The following is a 16652-nucleotide window of genomic DNA, read 5'->3' as shown; positions in this document are numbered from 1 at the left end:
CTGAATCCACTACTCCACCTAGCTGCCCCCTGTTGTTATTGTTTCTTAACCAATTGTTATTTTTATTTTATTTTATATTATTTTTAGTGAGGCAATTGGGGTTAAGTGACTTGCCCGGGGTCACACAGCTAGTAAGTGTTAAGTGTCTGAAGTCGGATTTGAACTCAGGTACTCCTGACTCCAGGGCCGGTGCTCTATCCACTGCGCCACCTAGCTGCCCCACTTCACCAATTGTTATAAACAAAATATTTTCATTTGTGTGTTCATTGACCTGAAAGTATTTGCACCTGAAGTTCAAACAAAAGAGATCCACAAATTGCTATGTCTATGAATTGAATAATAGTAGTGTGGTGTCATGCTTAGAGTGCTTGAGTCAGAAAGACCCAAATTCTTCTTCAGACAGGTAACTTTTTTACCCTAGTTAAGTCAAGTAGAATCTGTGTGCCTCAAACAACAACCTAGGCTCTGCCTTTTATTCTTAGAAGGTTTACCATCACCATCAGCATCGTACTCATATGGGGAAGTCCCCAAATGCATTGGTTCACATCCCTTAACATTTATTTACTTGTTAGCTTTTTGTATACTAGTTATGTAGCTTACTCCAAGAGTAGCATCCCCTCTGCTCTGAAAACAAAGAAATACCATAGTTTAATATGTATAAATAAAAAAAAAACCCTCAGAATATTTGATGTGCACCTACTGTAAAAATTCAGAAATGTTGACATTGGCACATTTGGTCAGACCCAATGAAATATTCCAGTTTCAATTTAGAATTGATTTATGAGTTGGCCATTTATGGTGATCTGACTAGTGTCTAGTTTTTGCTGCTATTTGTAATGGTGATCTGGGAACTGAAGATCTAAACCTCATTTTTGTTTGGAATAATTGAGTTTTTTATAATGAGGTAGCTTGTAAGAGGTGATTTTTGCCAATCAGCTTTTCCATCTGATTGTCTTATAGTTGAGTTAAAAAAGACTACTTGGTTATTAGCTTGTTCTATTATTGCTAACAAAAAAAGAAAGATGATATTACTGAAGCAAATCTTGTATATATTTTTAATCATGGATTATTCCAAACTCAATTCTTTCATGTGACCCAAAGGTATTTTCTGAGAAACTAAAGTGCTTCGTTTAGTGTAAAATTAGAAGAAAGCACATTGGACTGAAATTTTTCCTTGTTAATTTTTTATTTTTTATGAAACCTAAGATGTATAAACCATACAGCACTTCAGAATTGTTGCTTGATAATTAAAGAGAATTATATCTGCGTCAAATGCACCTTTTTAAAATTTGTTACATTGTTAGTAGTGTTAAAAAGTAATATTTAGATCAATACGTAGTATGGATTTTTGTAGATTTTCTACTCACTGAGGCATGCAGTCGATACCTAATTTCTCTGGAGATATACTGCACTTAACATATTGAGTTTCTCTAAATACTCCAGACCTGTGCGTTGAGTATGTAAGACCCATTTTAATTTGCCATCATTGATGACCATAAGAAGAGTAAAAGCTATCTAAATTACATTCTTCTTCAAATATATTGGGGGTGTACAGGAAATTTTGGGATAATTTTTCTTTTTGCAGTAGAAGGAAATGTTATGTCCTGTATTATTATTATTGTTGTTTTTAGCCACTTGCCACATATGCAGGAAATTTAAGTCTTAAAAGTGTTATTTCTTGCATGGCTTCACTTTATTCATAATCAAGCCCTCAGATTTACAAAACGTATGTGAAATAAACTGAAAATGTATTTACATGTTTCAAAACCTGGAAAAATGATATGGTTTATGCTCTCTACTAGTTTTCTTAAATGGCAAATGACAGAAAAAATTAACCCCTTTCTTAATGAGGTACCATGTGTAGTTCAAACAATGGCTAGTCAAATAGCATAGAAGTAGGTGGTTATGTCTACATGTAGATAAAATTGGCTGTTTTCCATAGTCTGTATATCAGCTCTAATAAGAAATATGGTGTCATATATCATCCAAGAAACAGCATTTGTTGTGGACACAATTCTTCACTTTCCCTCTGCCTTCCCTCCTCCCCCTCTCAGATTTGGCATTTGGGGTTGACTTTTCAGTGTTGGCATATATCTTAACCACATTTCTTTGTACTCTTAACATAACTCTTTTATTGGGTGATGGATTCATTCTATCATATAAACCAATAAAGCAAAACAGATCTTCTTAGTTGGTTAGGCATGCAGTCATTATTTTTTTGTGATGGATACTTATTATTATTATTAGTTTTTTTTGGTGGGGTAGTGAGGGTTAAGTTGCTTGCCCAGGGTCGGATACTATTTATTATTAACATTACCAATGGTAGTACCTGTTCTTCCTTTGCAAGACAATTTACATAAAATTTCCTTTGGTTCTCATAAAAACCTGTGAGGTAAGTGAATTATTGTCTCCATTTTATAAATGATGAAACAGAAACTTAGAAGTAACACTGGACTGGAATCAGGAAGATCTGAGTTTAGATCTAACCCTGAAACATTCACATAGCAGTATGACTCTGGGCAAGTTCTATCTGCCTCAGTTTCCTTATCTATAGAATGAAGGTTCTATTATCCCATTTCTTGAGGTTTTTGTGAAGATAAAATGAAATTCTATTTGTGAAGTGCTTTGTAAGAGTTAAAGTGCTATATAAATACTAGAGATGATGATGATGATGAAGAAGAAGATGATGGAGCAAGTAAGGCGAGGGGCTGAGTTCAGTTTGAGCCCAATTCTTGACTCTACATCAAATGTATTCTACAATATTATGCATCTTATATTCTTAGAGAGGTTAAGTAACTTGACCAGGGTTACACAGGCAGAATGTGTCAGAGGCATGACTGCAAATCCAGGTCTTCCTGACTCAGAGGCCATTATTCTACTGCCTGGATATTACTGCTGATTCTGAAAGGGAGAGCAATATGCTATACTTCAAATAAAGCATTAAACGCTATTCTCTAAGAATGTAAGCTGCAACATTACAGTATCAGTGGAGGAGAAAGTATTCATACCAGGGAGATCTTCCCTCCAATGAAATCATAGATCTGGATGCCAGAAGTCATCATAAAAACTTCTAGCTCTTTACCACTCCAGATAGAACTTCACAGGTCCTGATTTCCATTTGTTGCCCAGGTAGAACAAGAAGAAACCCCTTGCTTTTTTGATTTTCCACATGTTCATCATCAGCCTCTTGGGGAAGGATTTCCTTGCTTTGGTTATCTTCCTGTCCTTTTTCTTCATGGTATCAGTCATTTTTCTAGGGAGGGAATAAACATTCACATAGAGTCCAGGTGCCAGCCACTCTACTAAGCACTTTACAAATATTATCTCATTTGATCCTTACAATAACTCTTCAAAAGCCAGGTGCTATTAGGATCCCCACAGTTCAAGAAACTGAGGCAAAAGGTTAAGTGACTTGCCTAGGATCACATAGCTAGTAAGTATGTGTGACTGGATTTGAACTCAAGTCTTCCTGCCGCCAGGCATAGCACTCCATCCAATCTGCTGCACTGCCTAGCTACTCGAAGTAGTTGTTTTTCAATTCATACTGTCTGCCAAATGATTTTTTATGCATCACAGTGTTATAATATACTTATAAGCAACAAGAGGATCAAATAACAGTCAGCCATATCCTCTAATCAACATTCTCATTCACCCTTCGCCACTGTATCCCAGTCAAGCTCTAGCCAATATGGATGGAGATATTTTACTCTGCCTCCTGACCCTAAGCAGTTCATTTCACTGAACTGACCACACATTTTCTGAAATTAGAACTAGCATTTAATAGTAATTTAATTGCATATAGTAAGTAGTTCGAGGGGTGGCTTTACATACTGCAAACAGTCATTTCAGGTGGAAGTTGGATTGCTCAGCTTCTGGAGTCCCATCCAGTGCTGAGATTTTGTGAAAGTAACTCTTCAATGAAAGAAACTGGCATAGGAAGGCTTTTTATTGGTAATACCACTTGGCACTCTGCCCAAGTCCTTTGTCCAGAGCCCATTTATTTTTGGACAGACGGGTCTCACAAGATCGTAGATCTAAGGCTAAAAAGAGCTCCTTGTGATCTTACTACTCAGGAGAACAAGGCCTACAGAGGTTAAAGTGACAGCCAAACTAGAATTTTTCCTGGGTAGAATTTGAGCCAAGGTCCTCTGAATCTAAGGCCAGTATTCTTTCCACTAGGCTTTCATATTCATATGCTTGAGTGGAAGTACCAGTTTTTAAAAGTCCTAAGCCTAAATGACAAGTTCTGTCCTTGGTTTTGTGTATACAAAAGTGCGTACAAGAGCCATTTCCCTTCCCTTCCCCTCCCTCCCCCCCCAAAGTAAATAGGTCTGTCATTTAATTGGCATAGCATAAAAATAGTAATAAAATATCCCCCTGTAAATCTGGGGCACAATCTCCTGTAACTATACACAGTTTGAGTAAGAAGAGTAGTTGCGTATACAGTGTATATAGTATGTAATGTACAACTGCTATGAAATCATACTAGAATCACATTCTGAAGTAGGATTAACACCCCTTCCTCCTCTTCTGCCAACTGGTGTCCATGAATTACATAATTATATTTTCAGGAAACGTTTGTTGCTTGTGTTGATATTTTATTTTATTTTTTTTCACTTAATAGTATTTTATTTGTTCCCCAATTACACGTAAAGATAGTTTTCAACATTTATTTTTGTAAGATTTTGAGTTCCAAATTTTTCTTCCTCTCTCCTTCCCTCCCTTCCCTCCCCCCTCTCCAAAACAGCAAGCAGTCTGATATAGGTTGTGTAATACAATTATGTTAAATATATTTCCACATTAGTCATGTTGTGAAAGAAAAACTGAAAAAAAGGGAAAAACCAGAAGAAAGGAAAAGAACAAAAAACAAAACAAAGTGAAAATAGTATGCCTCCATCTGCATTCAGACTCCATAGTTCTTTTTCTAGGTGTGAAGAGCATTTTTCATCATAAGTCTTTTGGAATTGTCTTGGCCTATTGTATTGCTGAGAAGAGCTAAGTATCATAATTGATCATCATATAAGGTTGCTTTTATTGTGTAACAATGTTCTTCTGTTCTGCTCACTTCACTCTTACGCTGATATTTTAGAGTTGGACTGTCAGACCTTGGGAACCTCAACAGTTTGCACATTTAAATTGTTTCATATTAATAGGCTAAATATAAATTATATACCCAGCTTTAAAGAGAATTTATTCTTTTTGAGGAATGTTATCAATGTTATCACCTGTTTTGAGAGAAGCTACAGGCAAATCTACCTCAGTAATGAAAATTTACCACATTTTTTCTGAGAGAATGCCACAGATACTAAGTTTGGATCTAATGATTTTTTTTATTTTTATTTTTATTAAACTGTTGCATGAGCACAAATGATTCAATTAATTATAACCTCAACTTAAAAGTTTGATGCATTTTTTTGACAAAGAATTTGTATTAAGGTTTTATTCTCCTATTAAATTGTGAGGCCACTTAATTCAGGCATTGTGTATTATTGACTCTTCATTTCTCTCTCTATACCCCCCATAGAACTCTGCACATAGTAGGTGTTTAATAAATGTCTGTGGAAGTTGAAATTGAAAGTTGCATTGTGGACTAAGGGATATTAAAGGGCAAGAGATGGCACATACCCACAAAGTGTGAAAAATATATGAAAGAAAAACGTATAACTTATTTATGATCTTTACAGTTTCTTTGAAAATAATTCTCTAAAAAGCAATGGAACCATTTATACATTCTTCAAAAGAAATGTATTTTAAAAATTAAACTTTACAACACTTAGACTGTGATAATTCATTTTCAGGTTAACTATATGTACTTGTCGCTATGGGGATGTTGAGTCATAAGTAAGATTTTTTTTACTTGTAATTTATCAGGGATTAAAACCAGCCTTGCTTTTGCGAATAATATTCTTGCCAGTAAAAATCTTTACTTGCAGAAGAATGCATGTCTGTGCCTTTAACAGCTCTAAAAAAATATAAAGTTAGAAAGGAAGAAGAGAAGAAATAATCATTGTTAGAATGTCTAGGGTCTCAACTTCACAAAAAGTCCTAACTTTTAAGTTTCTACCCTTATCTGTAGGTAGCAACTCCATTTCTAATTCATTAAATTCCTTTTCAGTGGTGATAGTGGGGAACTATGGGGTACTCTTTGTTTAAATAAAGATTTTATTTTTCCTTTTAAAACTCAGTGACTATGCTAGTATAAAATACTCTAGTTCTGAAGGTAATGGGCAAAAGACTGAAAATGTGAATGAGAATGTATTTTAATTAGGTAAGGCCAAACTATAATAGTGAAGTAAAACTTAACTCTCCAAGGGCTATTTCAGATAAAGACTAGTTACGAAAGTTTGATTTCAGACATCTAAAAAAACTTGTGATTACTTAGAGGTTCATATCAATTACTCCCTCAGTAGGTAGAAAATTGGGGGGAATGGGGATGCCCATTCTGTTTTCATTTTGACTTCTTCTGCAAGGGCCCACTTGCATATAGCCTGTGTCACCCAAACAGGTGACAGAAGATCATTTTGTAAAAATTGGAGGATCTGAAATCAAAAGCACTGGTTTGTATCATGTAATCTGGAATGGCCATAATGGAAAAAAGCCTTTGTGAAAACATCTGTATGAATGGAACCATTCCACTATTAATGGGAGATTTATTACTGAAGAAATCACTACAGAACAGCAAGTGGTAGAGATTGTGTTTTCATTTTAATATGAGAGCCAAGTCTTGCATTAGGACATTGTTGAATCTGGTGCAGAAAATAAATGACACCCAAGGGATCATGTAGCATTCTGCTAGATTGAAGGGCCTTTAATAATCCAATACTCTAATAGCAGTTAAGATAGAGTACGTGTAAGAGCTAATCTTGTCTTTTGCTTTTATGATAACTTATGTATGGTAACAAGAAACAGTTATGATGTGTTGGCACCATTGCTCTTAGTAGATGACTTTTTAAATTAAGAAATAAGTTTGCTAAGTGACTTTTCAGAATTTATTTAATGAAACCCCATAAAATATGATACCTGTTTACAGCAAGTTTAATTCATTGTATTACATACAGCTCTCTGAGCTTATATGTTCCTGCCCAAGATTCATTCTTGTAGATATATAGCTTTTTAAATACTAGCCCATTGTTTAACCCAACTTCAGAATTACTAGAAAAATAGTTGACACTCTTGAGGATTTGTTCTTCTATTAATATGAGGACTTGTCAATCACGTTCCAAACGATTCTGTTACTGGTTTTGGCCCATTTTTCTAGATCGTGTCATCCCCTTTAGAGTAACAAATCACACATATAGTTTTGCTGAATATACTCTGCTTGTGTGGGGTACTTACAGTAGCCTGGAAATACTCATTTCTTCTTTTAATAATGTTTGTTTGTTTTTAGGCAAAGCTAACTCAATTTCAAAACTCCATATGTTGTAGCTGTAGTTTCTCCCTTGCATCAAGGAATACTTGGTGGTCCTTAATCCCTCTCCCTCCATCCACAATATCCCGGTGGTATGTCAGCATTCCTTTTACCTAGAAACAAACCTTACAGTATTTCAGAGCATCCTAGCCCCATTTGTACCTCCATTGCAGTGTAGGCCCAGGCAAGTGTTTGGAAAAAGGTTCAGATGAGCCCAGGGTTCTCAGCTGTACACTAGATGGCAGTTTTGCCATTCCTTCTTTAGCTTCCCCTGCTGCTTGTGTAGCAGTAAAGGAAAGGCCATCAATGTTTAGTCTGCACTCAGAGGGTCTCTGCATGACCAATGCAGACCCCATGGACTTCCTGGAACATGTGTTAGTAATTTAGTTGCAGACATTTATTTCTTTGTTTTACTGCTTGGCTCTTTGAGAAAGTGTTGGTGCCGGGTTATGGGCTGTCTGGATCATGTCAGAGGCCATGGGGATCAAGTTCATGTGACAGGCCAGACTAAGGAAGGATGAAGTTGGAGGAGGTGAGGAAACTGACCCTTACTTTCAACAGCAACAAGTCACTGCCTGTCTGTGGACCGGGGCCAAGAGCCTGGGCGTTTTAGTTCTGCTCCAGCTGAACAAACAAAACACTTTTGCCCATTTGGCTTTTTCATATTTCATCCACAGTAGTTCAGTCAAAGCCCTTTCTATTTCTCAAGCAGAAGTCCTTATCCTTCATCATTCTTTCTTTCTCGATGCTTACTCCTTTAGCCCCATCTAGAAGAGGCGACCTTGAAATTCTCGGCTACTGCATGCTGCAATGGCTATGTGGGAAACTGCCCTGGGAACAGAACCTGAAAGACCCTGTGGCCGTCCAGACTGCTAAAACAAAGTACACATTTTTAAGTATTCCATCATTTACAAAAGCAGGTCTGAAAGGAAACATCAAAGAGATCTGACATCCTGGAGAAGATCACCTTTCGCCCTACATGAAAGCTAAAACAAATTTTTTTAATTAAAAAAATATTGTAGGATGCACTGGGAAGATGTAAACTCTGAGAAGCCACCCATAAATACACATGTAGATGAGCTCTATAGTAAGACATTAAGTGGTTTATTTGTTCTCTTTTTAGGGACTTCCAAAGCTTAGGTTCTAGATGGTGTTATTTTCAAGGAATAACATTTTCATATTAATATATACACAATTAAATGAGTACTGAGAATTGGGTATGGGTGACGTTAACTGTGCCAAGCACCAGTGTTATTAACATGGGGACAAAGTGAACCATTTATTGTTTTTCAACTGAGAATGTCATATTCCTGTGGCTTAGAGGGAATGTGTTTTCTTTTATAGAAAAACCTTGTGTTTAAAGTTGCACATAGGAGGCAGATGATCTTACAGCTACATAAGCATTATTTGAATTCCACATCCAACTTTTTATCAGCCAGAATCTATGTTAGAATAAGAATTAGGTCAGAATAAGAACCCAGCACATTCTCGCTCTTCTATTCTCTCACTGATCGGGCTTGAGAAAGTCAATTGCACGCAGCACAAAGTAACCAGTTTTTTATTATAAACCAAGATATGCTCGGCAGTAGTTATCCATAGATGTAATATCACAATTGGAAAAGGCAGCAAAGTTTTAAGTAGGGCAAGTCACAACAGAAGTGCACAATAGGGATAACTGATCCACAGAAATCAATCTGCAAATTGTGTGGCATCAGCTCTCAGCAGAGAGAAAGGTTAGCCTGCAGACTCTGGATAATACAGACTACATTTGTAAATGTTGACATATGTTATATTTAATATTTCTCCTTTGGAAGTTTGGATTGCCATAGCCTTTTTGCTCCCCCCACCCCAAACTAACACATAGCCACAATTCAATGTTCCATCAATCATCCATGCTCTTCAGTGATCCATGTGTCCAAATTAACCCTTGGACACCTGGCATTCTTCAGAATGTGAACCACATAAGTACTCAGAGAGACAGATGTTTACATGCAATGCTCTGGTCCAGTTAAAATCAAGAAATTCAAGGCATTATACCCTCTTTTGCTGAGTGAGAAAAATGAACTTGGGTTCATATAATATTGTTAGGATAATTGGAATTAAATAGATATGGTTTATTTTAATAAAATACTACTAAATACTGTTAACTTTTTTTTTTCATTAGTCTATCTATAGTCTAGTGTTAATCTAATCAATGTGAAATAGTACAGGTTCCCACAACCCCCAACCATCACATCATAGGCCTTTGGCTAATTTGTGATATTTTCTCTTATTCTACATGACAATAGAGGCCTAGCATATATGTAATATGTGTGTATACACACACATCTATACACAATCTGTCCCAGTTATGTTTACTGTGGGGAGATATAACGCTGAATATCCTCATTTTGGTGTGTTTGTAAACTCTTCCTTTATGCCGCTTATTTTCCTAGGCCACGGTGACATTACAAATTGAAATGAGCACACGATGTGTTTGTTGTCGTGGTTTTGCATATGTCTGGGTTTGTGCCGTGAAGTGCGTACCACAAGAATGTTAAGTTGCATTTTTAGTATTTGTAGTGCGCACAGCTGAGTGCAATAGAAAGAATAGTTTATGTCTACCCTAATGTACAAGATTATATATGGAAACCTAGGTGGGGGAAGAAAGCATAATTTTTTTAGACCTTTGTCAACCTGTTTATTATAAGTTAGTCAAAACTATTTCTTATGGAGGAGACAAATTATCAATTTGATTTGAAAATTTCAAATGGAACTGCCTAAGTAAGAAGGTTTAAAAAAAAATTTAAGTGTCCTAAAAATTCATCCCCCCCCCCCGTTTTTGTTTTAAATCACATGAAATAGTATACATACAAAGCTTTGTAAACCTTAAAGTACTATATAAGTGACCTATCATTATTATTTTAAAAGGACAAAACCTCAACATTTAATTCAATTTTCCCTTAAAATGTTTCTATGGAGAACAGCTGTGACAGATTTCATCCCCAAAGTTAATTTAAACATCCAATTCAGGTGGACTTCTTAAAGCCAGAGCATTCTGCTTATTCCACAGTGTCCTCACTGGTTAAAATTTAGGGCTGGTCAAGAGGAATTCTGGCATTTCCTTTTCCCATCCAGGACAGGTATGATGGGAGTACAGTTGTCAATAATTAGCCATCTCGTAGATCCCTTCTCCACAGAAGCCGAGTTTTATTGTTGGCTAATTTTTCAAATGAATCACCTGCTATAAAACAAATTAAATGTGTGCCTTGCTCTGTTTTAGTCTTCTGGATGAGCTCCCCAATTCAGTGATGAAGTGGAATCCTTCTGGAAACAGCTGCCGTAAGTCTGATTATCGCCTCTATTGTACATTTCACGGCTCACTGCCTTTGCCCATCTCCCTACTTCACTACCCTTTCCCCCTCCCAACCCCACCACCCCCACACCCTCCAAAAAAGAAAAAGAAAATTCATCATAGACAAGTTGCTGTCTGGAATGGGGAAAACAAAGGTTTTGATAATTTAGTGTGTTTTAGACTAAATAATATGAGCCTACAACAAAAGTAAGCAGATTTCTAGTAGTGGTGGAATTACTCTGCTAATTGGTTATTCTTTGGGGGTTAATGTTTTGAGAATCCTTCAAGGGCTTAACGACCAAGTGTACTTCATTTCAGGTGCACATGTTAACACATTTTTTTTCCTTGCTCATTTATAATTTAAAGAAATACATTGATGGGAACCAGAAGAAAAAGTTACAGAAACTGTTGTTCCAGGAAAAGATGACTGCTTGCTATTAAGCATGTACGGTAGTAGTGGTGCTTAATGAAAGACTAAATACAGCAAATAAGAACTTTACTTTTACACCGAACAGGTAGCAGAAACTTCTAGCCTATCCAAGACAAAGGAGCTTCATGTGGAGAAATGAATTGAGTTGTTTTTTCTCTGAAGCAGTTTAGAGGATGTCTTCATTTAATTGACAGCATTATCAGTATCACCCAGCTCTTGTCATTTGTGTATGCATCCATGACCCATTGTTGAGCTCTGGTTCAACTACTGAGTCAGACTGTCATGTAGAAGCCTAGAAAAGGGCCAGGTTTGCTCATATTGTCAGGCTTTCTTTCATTACAGAGGGTGATAAGCAGAGGGAATTATTGCTCCCTCTGTTACTGCACTGCTTGTTACCCAGATGAGCAGTCAGATAACTCTTGTAGGCACCTGTGTATTTTGTGTACTGGCCTACCATGACTTCTGTCTTAGAGTTGAAAAGTACAGTTGCCCATTGTTGATCTGTCTAGTCATTTGCTTATCTAGATACTTTTTTTTTTTTTAGTTTCCAAAGGAGGTACCTTAGCATCATGGAGAAAGTGTTCGTTTTGAAATGAGATGGCTTGGGTTCAGATTCTTCTGTTCTTTTCTTCCTGTGTGACAGGGCAAGTCACTTAACCACTTAATCACTTTGTGCTTCATACAGTCCAACAGAAGGGTTGGATTATATGACCAGTCTCAGGTCTCTTTGAGCTTTAAATCTCTAGTCCTATAATAGCTAGCACTTACATAATACTTTAATGGCAACTAGGTGGCACAGTGGATGGAGCACTGGTCTTAGAATTGGGAAGACTCATCTTCTTGAGTTCAAATCCAGCCCCAGACAGCTGTGTGATCCAGGGCAAGTCACTTCACCCTGTTTGCCACAGTTTCCTCATCTGTAAAATGAAATGGAGAAAGAAATGGCCAACCACTCTAACATCTTGGCTAAGAAAACCCCAAATAGGATCATGAAGCATTGGATCCAACTGAAATGACTAAACACATCTCATTTGATCTTCATGACAACCCTGTGTGGTACGTGCTAGTATTATTCTCATTTTACAGATGAGGAAAATGATATTGAGAGAAGTTAAGTTATTTACCCAGGGTTAGTAAGTGTCAGGTCTCCCTGACTCCAAGGCCATCACTCATTCATTCCACCACCTAAACTTCGCCCTATGAGATAAAGGTAGCATCTAATGTATCTATCAATTTTGAACAAGTTCTAGTTACAGTAGGTACTTGCCCTAGTCATCTCCCAAATTTCAACAATCTCTCTCAGTCAGTCATTTAACAAGTATTTATAAAGTGTTTTCAAAGAGTGCAATGTTGTGCTAAGCACCAGGAATATAAATGTAAGTAGAAAGAAAGACAGTCCCTGTCCTCAAGGATCTTTCTTTCTTCCTTCCTTCCTTCCTTCCTTCCTTCCTTCCTTCCTTCCTTCCTTCCTTCCTTCCTTCCTTCCTTCCTTCCTTCCTTCCTTCCTTCCTTCCTTCCTTCCTTCCTTCCTTCCTTCCTTCCTTCCTTCCTTCCTTCCTTCCTTCCTTCCTTCCTTCCTTCCTTCCTTCCTTCCTTCCTTCCTTCCTTCCTTCCTTCCTTCCTTCCTTCCTTCCTATGCATGAGTTCCTATTACCTTTTTATATCACTGTGTCCTTGGCACTTTCCACCAGCAGTCTTCATTTTTTTTTTCTGGAGTGAGAGATAAGAATGAAAAGTTGGTTTAAAAATTAAATAAAAACATACTTTTTGGTTAAAATGCCTTGAAAAAGTATCCTGGATAACTACATTTATATATTATTTGATAATGCTGGAGGATCATTCCTGAAATCGCATTTAAGGTTCTTATGAGCAATCAGGGACTTGGTCCTCATTTCATCTTTATATTCCAGCACCTAGCACAAGGCCTTGCCCATAATAGGTATTTAATAAAGATTTGAATTAAATTGGTTTCTGCCCTCCTTCCTAAAAAGATTTTTTTTAAAGGCTTCCTGTAGAACTTGGGATTTTAGTTGAAACTTTTTATTTATTTTTTTTTTTTGCAGGGCAATGAGGGTTAAATGACTTGCCCAGGGTCACACAGCCAAAAAGAATTTTAAATGTAGTTGTTTTATTTTATTGGCCAGCCAGATTGTACCATGTAAGGATTGATTTCAATTATACCTGCAATTAAGCAAGAAGAGTGCTTACATGGTGGTGAAGACTGATGTGCTTACTATTACAGGTACTATTAGAAATCATTCTGAACCACAGCATGACTCCTGAAGGGAAGATTGGATTTTGTCTTTCTTGGGTCCTGACATTTCCCTTATTTATTGATATGAGTTTCATTGCCATGGTCAAAATTAGATAACTTTAATGAGCCATAGAGAAAAGCAGCAAGGTGTAGCAGATAGGCAGCTGGCCTCAAAGTTGGGAAGACCAGAGTTCAAATTCCACCTCTAATAAAGAGTGGCTATGCTACCCTTGCAAAGGCCTTTCCTCTTTTAGTTCCTCAGGCAGCTCTCTAGGATAGTTAATTATAGAGCTGGTGTAGATTGACTTTGTTAGAGGGAGTTTCCTCACTCAAAAGTTCTGCATACTTATAAAAACAGGTCTGAATCAAAAAACAAAACACTCTGTTCTCAAATTAGAGAATATTTTATGTGAAGGAAACCAGCTGCTAATGGTGTGGAAATGCCATTTCTTAGCTTTGTTAGCTTTTCAAGTTTAGAATGGATTAAAATGTACAACATTCACTTTATTAATAGTTTTATTTTTATAGTGCTTTAAAGTTTGCAAAGCACTTTGCATACATAAGTTCATTTCAGCCCTATGATATAACTCTGTCAGGTAGGTTTTAATATAGTATTTCTACTTGATGGAAACAATGTACTTTAGAAAGGTGAGGTTTAAAAAATAGGCAGTAGGGGCAGGTAGGTGGCTCAGTGAATAGAGCACTGGCCCTGGATTCAGGAGGACCTGAGTTCAAATCTGGCCTCAGACACTTAACACTTACTAGCTGTGTGACCCTGGGCAAGTCACTTAACCCCAATTGCCTCACCAAAAAAAAAATTTTTTTAAAATAGGCAGCAATGATATTCAAATAGCATTCTCTAGAATCAAGCAAAGATCATCTGCTATTATATTTCCTACTTCTTAGCCAGTCTTTCAACTAATATTTATTAAGTGTATACTATAAACCAAGCACTAATACTTGGTACTGGGGGTAGAAAGAGAGAGAAAAAAAATATTCTCTGTGCTCAAGGAGTGCATATTCTAATTCTGTCATTCTAAAACTAAATACTTCTTCTAAGATACAAGATTTTTCTTTTGTCACCTCCAGAGTTAAAATTCCAACATCTTAAATTTGTATTACATCATTATGGCCTAAGCTTCAGGTTGGCAGTACTCACTATTTGGGAATTATGTTGTTGTGTTTTCTCTCTGTCTACCTTCTTTAATGTTTCTCTTTCTCAGACCCCAGACCCTGGAAAGTTGTATTCCATAGGATCAGCTGGTCCAGTGGGGTAGCCCCAAGATTTCTTCTTTCATCTCAGCTGCCACCTCTTGTAATTTTCCTTTCTTCTTTCCTTCTTGGCACAAAAGACCTGACTGTTTGCAAGTAAACCAGTCAACAAACATTTATTAGGAGTTGACCAGGCACTGTGGCTGAAAGTGCTAAGCCAAGAAAGGCAGATATATAGTTCTTGCCCTCAAGGAGCTCACATTCACATAGGGGAGACCACAGGCAAACAATTCCATACGTATAAGATCTATACTGTGTACATGGAAGTTACTTAGAAGGCCACAAGCAGGTAAGGAGGTGGAGAGGAAGGTATGAGCAGTCTGGAGGGGAAGGGAGAAAGAGAAATCCTGATAGGAAGGCAGCTGATCATGATGAGCGAGAGGGAAGCTAGTAAACAATTTTTAATGGTCAAAGAAAAAAACCATGAAGGGTATTATATTGATCCAGTAAAGATGGAGATGTGTCCAAAAGGTACTGGGACGGGGTCCAAAGCACCTATTTCATTCCAGTCTATGGGACTGTTGTAGAGATGGGGGAGGAAGATAGAGACTCTATTCCTCAGTAGTTTCTGGGTTGGGGCAGGAACTGTCTAAGCCTTTGGCCAAGGAGAGGTGTATTATCATGGACATTACAGGTTGGAACTCCCTATGTTTCTGCACAGACACACTTATTCACAAGTACTGGTCAGTTTTTGGTAGTACTGTAATAAAGTACAAACAATCCATGATTTATGTACACCTGACTTATATTCCTTGTGGACATCTGGTAACAGCAGTAACTCCCCTTCCTTCCCTGCTGTTGCTTGCTGGGAGTGCCCCCAACCCAAACCATTTCTTGCTTTCAACTTGACCTCAAGACAGGTTGTGGTTAAAACCTACCTATTGCTTGATTAGAAATGACGAGAAGATGAGGAAGAGGAAGGTGAACACACTCCTTTACTACCCTTGGGGGGGCCAGGGCAATGACTTGGCCAGGGTCACATAACTAGTAAGTGTCAAGTGTCTTAGGTCAGATTTGAACTCAGGTCCTCCTGAATCCAGGGCCGGTGCTTTATCCACTGCGCCACCTAGCTGCCCCGCTTGCTTGCTTTCTAATGGGTGATTAGACACTGGTCTTGTTGATAGCCTTCCTGGTGGGTCCCACCTCTTCATCTCCACTTCAGAGGTCCTATTCTTACTCAATTCAACATTTATTCAGCAACTAATATCTGTTACAATGAGGATACAACAGGTTCCCCCCCCCCCCAAAAAAAAGCCCCTGTCATATACTAAGGCAATATAACAAAGTAATTTAAGCAGGGAAAGAGTACCAACAAATGGGGGAAGGCTTCATGTAGGAGGTGGCAATCTGAACTAGGGAAAGAGGTCATGAGAAAGTACCTTCCAGGAATGTAGGGCTACTTGTTCAAAGGCCTGTGACAGGAAATGGAATGTTGTTTATGGAGAGCAGCTACTTTGATTAGAAAAGAAAGTGAATCAAGGAGAGTAATAGAAATAACACTGGAAAGTAAAATGAGGGAGGCTTCAAATACCTAAGATTTTTTATTTCATCCTAGAAGCAAGAAGTCATTGATATTTGGGTTGAAATAACAAGTGAAATGTGTTTTAGGAATCTCAGTTCAGTAGTTATATGGAGGATGAATTGGAGTGGGGTGTGGTTAGCATTGGGGAGAACAATTAGGAGACTTAAAATAGTTAAGTGAGAGGTAATGAGGGCCTTGAACTAGATAAGAGGGGGAATAGAGTCTGAGTGGAGGGAAACTGATAGATGTAGGTGATGTTTTGGAGGTAGGATTAACACAACTTGACATCTGATTGGATATAGGGATGATGGAGAGGGAAAAGTCAAGGGTGAGTCCAAGGCTGCAGACAAGTGGAAAGGTAATTGGTTATATAGTCAACAAAAAGAAGGAAGTTTGGAGGAGGAATGAGTTTGAGGGAAATACAGTAATTTC

General features: G+C 37.5%; 1 protein-coding gene across 5 annotated transcripts in view; it reads left to right on the top strand.

Moving 5' to 3' along the window:
- Positions 1–16652, top strand: part of VRK2 (VRK serine/threonine kinase 2) — a 152936-nt gene that overhangs the window by 67162 nt on the left and 69122 nt on the right. For all 5 annotated transcript variants that reach the window (XR_006355071.1, XR_006355072.1, XM_043989831.1 and 2 more), the window contains exons 9-10: positions 8170–8290; positions 10671–10729. Coding sequence is in view for 3 of the 5 variants with exons in the window: in XM_043989831.1 (XP_043845766.1) it covers positions 8170–8290; positions 10671–10729 (180 nt within the window). In the remaining 2 variants the exon portion in view is untranslated. The remainder of the gene's footprint in view (positions 1–8169; positions 8291–10670; positions 10730–16652) is intronic.

This window comes from Dromiciops gliroides, chromosome 2 (genome assembly GCF_019393635.1).
Source record: "Dromiciops gliroides isolate mDroGli1 chromosome 2, mDroGli1.pri, whole genome shotgun sequence".
Lineage (NCBI taxonomy): Eukaryota > Metazoa > Chordata > Mammalia > Microbiotheria > Microbiotheriidae > Dromiciops > Dromiciops gliroides.
Note: the sequence above shows the minus strand (reverse complement) of the source record. Positions and strands in the feature narration are given on the sequence as shown.